An 11,047-nucleotide genomic window follows, 5' to 3' on the forward strand; every position below is an offset into this window, starting at 1 on the left:
TTCAGTCGGGGTGTAGTGGGCTTCTGATCCTCGGTACCCCCAGCTCCAAAACCCTAATGGTCGACCTCAGGTTTCTCCTGGTGTTTTCTGCCAGAGGCTCCAGTTGAGACCATGCTCCCCAGCTGCAGTGTAGAGTACATCTTGTACATCTGGTCCTGCCCCTGTCTGATATGCTCAAACGCTTGTTGTTGTTCAGGGCCCCATTCAAAATACTTCTTTTTTCAGGTTTCTCAATAGAGAGGGCTCACAAGCTGACTATAACCTGGAATATGTGTTCTCCAGAACCCCACAAGGCCTAGGAAAGCTTGTGTTTCTTTCTTGTTAGCTGGTGGAGACATAGTTGCTATCTTGTTAACCGCATCCATAGGCACGTGATGGCGTCCATCCTGCCATTTTATTCCCAAGAACTCAATCTCCTGTGCGGGTGCCTTGACCTTGCTTTTCTTTACGGTGAAGCCAGCTTTCAGAAGAATCTGAATTACTCTTTTTCCCTTCTCAAACACTTCTTCTGCCTTGTTGCCCCACACGATGATGTCATCTATGTATTGCAAATGTTCAGGGGCATTGCCCTGTTCAGTGCAGTTTGGATTAGTCCATGACAAATGGGAGGGCTGTGCTTCTGCCCCTGGGGCAGATGATAGTTTCCTCCATCACTGCCTCCTTGAGATTTGATGGTGCTCTGAATGTTGACCTGGCTGAGTTTCAGATCAACTTGGTGCCCTACCCACGGATACACTTCCCACTCACCACCTATGCACCCATCATCTCGGCAGAGAAAGCTTACCACGAGCAGCTGTTAGTGCCAGAGATCACGAATGCTTGCTCTGAGTTCTCCAACCAGATGGTGAAATGTGACCTGCGCCGTGGCAAGGACATGGCATGCTGCCTGCTGTACCGGGGTGATGTGGTGCCCAAGGATGCGAATGCGGCCATTGCAGCCATTAAAACACGCCGGTCGATCCAGTTTGTGGACTGGTGCCCCACAGGCTTCAAGGTGGGTATCAACTACCAGCCTCCCACGGTGGTGCCTGGGGAAGACCTGGCCAAGGTTCAGCAGGCCTTCTGCATGCTGAGCAACACCACAGCCATTGCGGAGGCATGGGCCCACCTGGACCACAAGGTTGACCTGATGTATGCCAAGCGAGCCTTCGTGCACTGGTACGTGGGGGAGGGCACGGAGGATGAAGGGAAGTTGTTGGTTTTCATTGGGGTAGGCAAGGCACCCCTCTATCAGGTGGCGTGTCAGCTTGCCAGGGTTGCTTGCCTGTTCGGGTGTAAAGTCCCAGGTTATGGGAGGTGATAACCGTCCTAGGAATCTGCCCAAATCCTCCCATACACCCTGCCACCCAGGAACCGGTTGCTTGAGGGCACATTTCAGTATTGTCTCACACAAAACTTGTTTTCTCTTGTACCAGGACAAGACCAGATTCCACAATACCCCAAATATACCACCAGTATTAATTATAAGCATTGAACAGCTCACATAAGGGTGAACAAGGACCTCAGGAGCCTGCATAATAAAACTATTCACATCAATGCCAGGTAGGGAGAGGGAGATGTATTCCCTCATCTCCTCCACAAGATAGCTCCCACAGCACAGCAAAGCCATCAGTGCCAGGGCAAAGCACAGAGGTATTATTTGTATTACCATGTTACCAAGCTCAGCAAAATAGAAATAAGCAAACAGCCTACAAACTCCATGACCTGCACAGGAGCTTGCCACTTACTAACTAGCTATAGCACGCTTAATGCAAAACTGCCATTGTCGAGCCCCACGTTGGGCACCAAAAAAGACTGTGGTAGGTTGAACCTAGCTGGACGCGAGGTGCCCCCAAAGCTGCTCTATCACTCCCCCTCCTCAGCTGGACAGGGGAGAGAAGACATAACAAAAGGCTCGTGGGTCAAGATAAGGACAGTTTAATAAAGTGAAAGCAAAGGTCGCGCACGAAAGCAAAGGAAAACAAATGATGTTATTCTCTACTTCTCATGAGCAGGCGATGTCTAGCCACTTCCTGGGAAGCAGGGCTGCAGTACGCCTAGTGGTTGCTCCAGAAGACGAAAATGCCCCCCTTCCATCTCCCTGTACTTAGCTTTTATAGCTGAACTGACATCATATGGCATGGAATATCTGTTTGGTCAGTTTGAGTCAGCTGTCCTGGCTATGTCCCCTCCCAAGATCTTGCCCAGCCGCAGCCTGCTGGTGAGGGGGGCAAAAATGTTGGAGAGACAGCCTTGATGCTGTGCCAGCACTGCTCAGCAGTAGCCAAAACACTGGTGTGTTATCAACACCTTTCTAGCTACCAATGCAGAGCACAGCACTACGAGGTCTGCTCTGGGGAGAATTAACTCCATCTCGACCAGTCCCAATACACATGCAGACTTGTTCTCTTTCACATGTTGTTTCATCTGTACAATTTTCTTGTACACATTTCAGTTTCCAGACAGTGACTGTTTTATTGCCATTTCTGATCTCCTGTCCACAGTTCATCCTTATAATTAGACAATTGCCTTAAATAAATAGGTGCCAGTTTCTAAGTACTGTTGTTGATATATTCCCAGTCTCATATCCTATTCACCTGGAGAATCAGATTATTCAACTGTATCTTGTTACATGAAGACAAAGTTGCTTTTCTTTCGTGCTTTCTTAATATTACCTGAAGAAGATTCAGAGCTTAAGTTAGACTAAACCTTAAATATTGCCATTGACAGCTGATGAAACAGATTGGCAACTTCTTTTTATAGGCAATTTTCTTAAATGCTCCGTACATGAAGGTAGAAAAGTAGATTATTGAGTCCAGTGCTTCTACCTATGTCAGTATGCAGGAATTAACGTCTACTCATAAACATTGCTTGGAAAAGGGATGATGGTTCTCCATCTCTCTGTAACTGTAACTGTAGGAGTACCAGCTTTATGGAAAAGAGGTTTGGATTAGAATAAGAGAGACAAAACGAGCATTTATGTCCGGTCCAAAAATATTTTATGACCTTCAACCACTTACAAGTTTCTCTGGTTTATATTTAGAAGCACAGAAATGAGAGATGGAGCCACATATCAAAATCTCTGGCATCCTGAAATATGTATATGCAGGCTATTGTGAGCTTACCAGAAAGAATAGGACAAGAGTCTGTGAATGTATGCTTCATACATAACTGTATTTTGGAAATCTGTGTGGAGAACAGCATTCTTGCAAGTTCAGTCTGGTCTCCATAAACTTACCATCTCAAAGAGAAAAAGAGGTCTGAATTCTGCCTTTCTGGCATGAATTGTGTGAAGCTCCTGCTCATAGACCCTCTACTACTCTGCCTAGTCAAGAAGGTGAAAATCAGTCCTTAAGGTTTGATTATGGGATTTGCAACACTTGTCCATAAAAAAATAATCTTTATAGCAACATTATTAGTGACATTTTGATATTCACTCTTGGCACCAGTCAGCTGTTAGGATATCATACAAGGAGAATGCAATGACATTGAAAGCTGAACAGTGGGAATGGGATGAGCTGTAACAAAGCAAAATGCAAGGTTACATATTTAGGCTTACACAAAAAGCTGATTTCAACTTTGTGTTTATAAGCTGGAAATAACAGTGAGGGTGAAAGTAATCAGTGTATCAGCTGGAAACAGGCTGACTACAGGCCACCAGTGTGGTGCATCCTTAAATATGACATATGTGATCCTGAGACATCTCAGACGAGATAATTCCAGCCTTCCTAGAGAGCATTCAATGAGAATGTAGTGCACAATTCTGGGGAAAAAAAAGGATCATTTTAACTAAAAATATTATTTTAGCACAGCAGTGATTATGTATAATCTTACCTTAATTATATTTAAACAGGAAATTAGAAGAAATATTATAACTATTTTTGATGAGTTTCTCAATATTAGTACAAAGGACTGGCAGAGTCACTAGCTTTAAGATGGGGAAGATTATGGTTTGTCAGTGATGCGAGTAAAGTGGATATGATGATAATATTTTTTTTTTCTCATGTTGAAGGAGTTTTTCGTATTGGAGGAAAGTTAGTACAGGCAATGCCAGAGAGCATCTCCAGATTCCCCATGCTGTCGCAGAAATCTTTAGTGAAAATTTCTGACTTTCTATTAGTGACCAGAGAATTGACACAAAATAATGGCTTCTACTAGTGTCGTGGTTTAACCCCAGCCAGCAACTAAACACCACGCAGCCGCTCACTCACTCCCCCCCACCCAGTGGGATGGGGGAGAAAATCGGGAGAAGAAGCAAAACCCGTGGGTTGAGATAAGAACGGTTTAATAGAACAGAAAAGAAGAAACTAATAATGATAATGATAACACTAATAAAATGACAACAGCAATAATGAAAGGATTGGAACGTACAAATGATACGCAGTGCAATTGCTCACCACCCGCCGACCGACACCCAGCCAGTCCCCCGAGCGGCGAATCCCTGCCCCCCCACTTCCCCGTTTCTGTACTGGATGGGACGTCACATGGTATGGAATACACCGTTGGCCAGTTTGGGTCAGGTGCCCTGGCTGTGTCCTGTGCCAACTTCTTGTGCCCCTCCAGCTTTCTCACTGGCTGGGCATGAGAAGCTGAAAAATCCTTGACATTAGTCTAAACACTACTGAGCAACAACTGAAAACATCAGTGTTATCAACATTCTTCGCTCTGAACTCAAAACATAGCACTGTACCAGCTACTAGGAAGACAGTTAACTCTATCCCAGCTGAAACCAGGACAACTAGACATTGTTCCAAAACGAAGCACCGTCTTTTTGTTTCCTCTTTTTTTAAAATACAAATCTTACAACCATATCTCCAAACATCAACTGTATCCTCATGACTCCCTTCATGGAGCTGTTCAGTTAGAATCCCGCTTCCTTTGTCCACAGGCTATTTTTTTTTTATGTGTATGAAATCCGTTAAGAAAGTAATTAGTAAAGATTTTCAAGAAGGGAATATGATTTTGGCATGAAGATATCCCATGTGCTGATTAGCTTAAGGTCAAACAAATGTAACTGAGAACTTTTTAGGTGGTTTTTCTTTTTTAAAGTGAACATTGGAGTAGCAGGAAGACAAAGTAAGATTAGCAAAGCTTTCTTATTTATTATGTTCATTCTCTGCTATCAGGTAATTATATCTGAGATAATCTTTAAGTTAATTATAAGTCAGGTGATGAAGAAACTCAACATGGAAGCACTAGCATTTCATTCTAGTAAGAATGTTTCTTTTTGAGAGGGAAAGAAAATGGATATTTTATTCCCTCTTAACCTCATTTTTGAACAACTACTGACATCTTACTGAATACGAAGAAACTGAAAAATGTTGTTCTTGATATTACCTTCAATGTTTGTGCTTCTAGGATGAGAAAATATTGCATATATATATTCCAAGAGAAACAATTTAATGATGTCCTGGTTTTAGCTGGGATAGAGTTAATTGTCTTCCTAGTAGCTGGTACAGTGCTATGTTTTTGAGTTTGGTGTGAGAAGAGTGTTGATAACACACTGATGTGTTCAGTTGTTGCTAAGTAATGTTTAGTCTAAAGTCAAGGATTTTTCAGTTTCTGATGCCCAGCCAGCAAGAAGGCTGGAGGGGCACAAGAAGTTGGGAGGGGACACAGCCAGGGCAGCTGACCCAAAGTGGCCAACGGGGTATTCCATACCATGTGACGTCATGCCCAGTATTTAAACTGGGGAGAGTGGGGGTGGGGGGATCACCGCTCGGGAACTAACTGGGTGTCGATTGGCGGGTGGTGAGCAATTGCACTGCGCATCATTTGTACATTCCAATCCTTTCATTATTACTGTTGTCATTTTATTATTGTTATCATTGCCATTATTAGTTTCTTCTTTTCTGTTCTATTAAACCGTTCTTATCTCAACCCACGAATTTTACTTCTCTTCCCGATTTTCTCCCCCATCCCACTGGGGGGGGGGGGGAAGTGAGTGAGCAGCTCTGTGGTGCTTAGTTGCTGGCTGGGGTTAAACCACAATAAATGGCTAAAGACATCACCTTGAATAAGAATTATATAGACCTGTGTTTGCCAGTCTGCTACTTGAAGTGCTTAAGGTAAAAAACCTATTTACGTGTAAAACAATCCCTTCTTTTAGCAACAGTATTGACACTGTGCAGCAAGATACATTGAAATGATTTCACATATAATAACTGGTTTTCCACAGTTTGTATACTTCAAGAAAGCCTGTTCTTCTTTCCAGTGCTAGTGAAAATGTATTTCTTTCTTACTTCGACTAGACTCATGAACGACTTTTAGGTTAACAAGTTTAGTCCCACTAACATAGTACCTTTCTAATAACATTATTTTATTATGTCCAAGTACCAGAAGCTGCTGAAAGTTTTTTTCATCTGATTCAAATTATTAGTCATAGACCAAATTCTGCAGTATCTTCAAAATACTTCAGTATTTGCTTATACACAAATTCAGCCACTCACACACATCATGAAAAAAAAATTCCTTTTTTTTTTAAATGTTCTTTTTATAAATCTTCTAGAGATGGATAATTTATCTTTCCAAATATTATTCATTGCAGTGTGTTCAGCTCTGAATTTGTTTAGACATCACTCCTGCCCCTGAAGATGTGCATTAACAATCTTAAGTTTTCAGATGCCTTTCTCCCTCTCTTAATAGCTGAGAAATTTCCAGGTTGGTAATTTAATTTACCCATTATTGAGTTATACTTTGTTGTGGCTAAGATGTGAAGGAACTGGATTTGGTAACATCAGAGGTTCCTCCCACACTTATGTTCCCATGACAATAGGGAAGAGAACAATATGCAAAAGGTGGAATCAAAGCCTGATAAATTTTGGACTATGTCCCTATTCATTTATTAAAGTTGGTTGGAAAAAAATCCATTAGAAAAAAAAAGATTTATCAAAATACTATGCTTTAGGGGGTTATGTTGATATTGTTCCCCTTTTTGTTTTACAATAAAAATTGGAGAGTCTGGCAGTGTCAATTTTTCAACATGAAATGCACATATTTGATTTTTTTCTTCCATTTCATTTTCTAAAGCAATTGTTTTATTTGGGGGGAAAAAAAAAGAAACTTTTCAATGTTTATCAAATTCAAATCCTTCAAACAGACATTTTCCCTGGACTTTTGTTTCATCAGCATTTTTTAACCTTTATTCCCTTTAGAAGGATAATGATTTTGAAACCTCAGAATTCTCTTTAAGATGAAATTTCTGTTCTATGCCAAGCATGGACGGTTGCTCATGCAAGATGTTCATGAGGTCAGGATTTGGTATTTTTCCCATTTCATAGGCAGGATATTGGTGCACAGAGAAATTATCAATGTGTCAACACAGGCAGGTGAACACTTATGAGGGACACAGCTGGAGTTCTTTGGAGTAGGAATTGAGAACTCGGTGAGTAGGTCATCTAGCCTACATTTACAAAAATAATGTAGGTAGATGTAAGATTCTTATTTTATGTTCCAGCTCTCCTGGACACATATAATCCAATCCAAATAGCTGTACAAGTGTAATGCTATAATAATGTGAACTAAGACAAAGAAGGCTATATATTAGCTTATATATTAGCTAGGCACCTATAGCCTAGCAAAAGCTGTATATTTGCTAAGCATCATGTTTCGGTAACACCAACCCAGAGCTGCCTCAGAGAAGGGGTGGAAGAGATGACCTATTTCTATAGGCATATTTATTGATCAGTCCCCAGGTGTTCCAAGAAAGAACTCTGACCATGGCATTCTTTAACATTCACTGGATATTTCAGAAAAAATATAATCTTAAGTATATATGGCATTTAGAGGGCATTCATTTTAATGCTACACTATTTGTACATGCAGGATTCTTTTAGGAATATTTCCATTCCTTCTGCACTCTCAAATTAAGCAGACAGCAACAAAAGGGCAAATAGCACCATTAACAGTAAAAAAACCCTATTCTCTTTTTAGAATAAAACCAAAAGCATTTGCAAAACAAGAACCTCTCTTGTAAAAGATTGGTTGGCTTCTGAACACAGTGTGCTGAGACCTCACAGGTAACAGCGGAGCTGCTCTAGGCCTCTTGCAAACAGATCTACAGTTCTTTTATGTTACTTTTCTTCCTCTTCATCTTCTCCTGTGCGTGTGCAATGTGCTGACTGACTCCCAGTTCAACATACAACTCCGCTGCTGCTCAAGAAACGCAAATATAAGCGCAGTGAATACAGCAACCTGGCGCGCAGCAGCCGTTCTCAGCAGAGAAAAATGTCTTCAATAATTAATGAGAGAAAAGGACGTGAAACCACTAAATCCAGCCTGAATTTGATTACAGAGCTGTCAGTCATCTGCAGGGCAATGTAATGAAACAGAGCAACTCAGCAGCCAGGATATGTATGAAAGTCATTTCCTATCACTTCTGCACATTTTTTTATGGGCTATAAAACTGACAATTGGATTATTGAAAGGAAAAACTGATGAAATATGTCTGTTTTGAATGGGAACGTATCTCACTAATACAGCCCCCACACACGCTGTCCTATCTTTATCCAGAGTTCAGGAAATAAGTTATTCAAATATATTTAAATGAGATTTCTACCCCACCAATATAGTTTCATACTGCCTCATCTGTTGTGTCATGAACATAAACCAACATAGATTAAATTTATATTTAATTATTTTGTTACTCATATATCCTTCTATCCAAGATATGTCCCTAAAATGGCTGTCTTGTGATTTTGAAACCTTATACTGTTTTTCTTCTGAAGCAGAATTCAAATCAGTGTCTCAAGGCCATTATTAATAAACAGGTAAGCCTAGTACCACGCAAATTTTTGGTTTAGAGAAATAAAAAAATACTCAGGTATAACTTTTTTGTGATTGTTTCATTTTTTCTTCTAGATAATCTGATAGAAGCTTTAAATTCCTTATGAAATCTCATGGAATTAATCAAATATAGTGTCGTTTGCAAGCAGATGATTCTAGAAGTGCAAGGTTACATGGCTCTTTTGTCTTCCCAGAGCAAGTCTCCAGTGTCTATATCCTAGTAACACACCAGAATAGGTCTGGTTTGAATTGTCATCTACCATATAAAATCTTCTAAAGAACTGAGAGGATTTCTGGGGATTTTGTCTAGTTCTGCTATTATTTTATTTTCTAAGAAAGGAAAATTTACTCAGACTTAGTCTTATTATCTTCATACACAGTGGGCAAAAATCTGAATCAAGTCCATAGTAATTTCATAGCTGATTTTAGAGAGTTCAAGATTAGCCAGGACAAAGATTAACTACTGAGAGAACTGTAGGCTCAGAATACCTGTGTATCAGGTTCTTGAACTCTGGAAGTGCAGCTTGCCTTACACTGAGGCTCTGCTATGCTGCACAAATACTGCAATGACCTAAGGGTCAGTGGGCTGCAAAGGAGTCGTATAACCAACCTCCTTTGAGTCACTGTATGATACCTGCCCAGATTTATAGGTTTATCAAACGATTGTTACTGATGATCTTTTTCTTTAGCAGTTATGGTTAATATATAAGTAAACAAAGTGGGTAAGTAGTTCAAGTTATGTTTGTAGTGTGCATTTTTTTCCTTGAGTGTAGAAGGCAGACATTAGTATCTCACTGAATGAAATCAGTCACTACGAGTAAGCACGTTTCCAGTTACTTTAATGGCTTGCATCCACTTATGCTGGCAGTAAATTTGACCTAAGTTTCAGTTATGCACAAACATAGGTGACTACAGGTGCAAAATTGTGCATACAAATGGCGAGGCGCTCTGCAAGGAATATGAATCTTAAAAACGGAAATGCTTTTAATCTATTACTTTTAGATAAGTAACTTTTCTGAATAGTGATGTCTTGCTTAAGATTTGCTTTCTTACTTTGCCCAAAAATCCTTTTGTTCTTTGATTTTTTGCATGGCACTTTGGAAAGCATTTGCACTTGACAGTGGAAGGAAAGAAATGTGAAAGACAACAACGATGTTGGCTTATATACTAAATACAGAATCAGGGACTTCCAGAGCTGAAAGCATGAGCTGCAGCAGCTTGAGCTAAAAAGTCAGAATTGTGTAACCAGAAGTTGTAAGAAAACATATTGTCTGTGATCAACACACCAGGAATCTGTAAAACATGTTCACCAATGGATTTCAACAGGCTTAGGTGGGGAATCAGGTATAATACAGTTGTTGAGATCAAGGTAGAATGAGTGGATATGGAGTTCTAAACAAGATTGAATTTTGGTTGATTTTTTTGTATTATTTTTCTGAAAATAAGAGTACTTTTGTTGATGCCAATATGGCATAAGGGTAATGTTTCCAGGCTGCATTCTATTTCCTGATAATTAGCAATATCTGTAAGTACACAAATGTTTGTGCTGCGTGGCAGCAACATATCTTTTATGTGCAGCTTGATGATTTGACTGTTACCCAGGTCAACAGAGACCAAATATTAGCTTGCATCACCTGGCAGATGTTCTGTGACGCATAAGGGATTAATCGGCTGTATTCTTCCACTTCTCCAGGCATAAATACCCACATCAAATAAAGCATGAAACAGGAACATTTTTTTTGCCAGCTTCTAAGGCCAATAATATTCAAAGATCTGAACTAAGGTACAGTGATAAGAACAGAAGGAAGGGTGACCTTTCACATCCTATACTGACTCTTTTATTGGTGTACAGAAATTCTTCCTCACTGATCCCAAAGAAAAATTCCAAGACATTGATTTCCTCTTTGCCTTAGTATTTCCTTTTTATGAAAGAAGAGATGTAAGAAAACCATACTTTCTCTTTGGTTTTAAACTGCTTGTCCCCAGCACCAAAGCCTTCTAAAGAATTTTATATTGATTTCCAGCAGTCTCTCAAACATCTTAGGCTATGCTTTTGAAGTATTTCTGGGGTTTCTTCATTTCCAGAGAGTATTTTCACTGTCTATGTTTTGCATCATCAGTAATACTGAACCCAGGTCCAACACTATTATTTGTAATACAGGAAAAACAGCCCTTTTCTGCTTACAAAATGAAACTACATTAATTTTGATTTTCCCACTGAAGGTTGCGTGTAATTGTCAATATATCCAATAGTAGAAGAAAATATACTGCAGGCAATTTCTAG

At 40.0% G+C, this 11,047-nt stretch overlaps 1 protein-coding gene across 1 annotated transcript; it reads left to right on the top strand.

The window, feature by feature from the left end:
• The first annotated feature begins 595 nt into the window (after positions 1-595).
• Positions 596-8,847, top strand: LOC128143594 (tubulin alpha-3 chain-like). The gene is made up of 3 exons (XM_052790955.1): positions 596-1,210; positions 8,706-8,747; positions 8,839-8,847. Exons 1-3 carry the CDS (start codon positions 596-598, stop codon positions 8,845-8,847), a joined length of 666 nt encoding a protein of 221 aa, XP_052646915.1.
• The last annotated feature ends 2,200 nt before the right edge of the window (positions 8,848-11,047 follow it).

Source organism: Harpia harpyja, chromosome 6 (assembly GCF_026419915.1).
Source record: "Harpia harpyja isolate bHarHar1 chromosome 6, bHarHar1 primary haplotype, whole genome shotgun sequence".
Taxonomy (NCBI): Eukaryota; Metazoa; Chordata; class Aves; order Accipitriformes; family Accipitridae; genus Harpia; species Harpia harpyja.

Coding starts and splice junctions, on each gene's coding strand:
- LOC128143594 (XM_052790955.1), top strand. CDS start 596: ATGACAAATGGGAGGGCTGTGCTTCTGCCCCTGGGGCAGATGATAGTT. Junction 1,211..8,705: donor AGTTGTTGGTTTTCATTGGG/GTAGGCAAGGCA, acceptor TTTCTTCTGAAG/CAGAATTCAAATCAGTGTCT.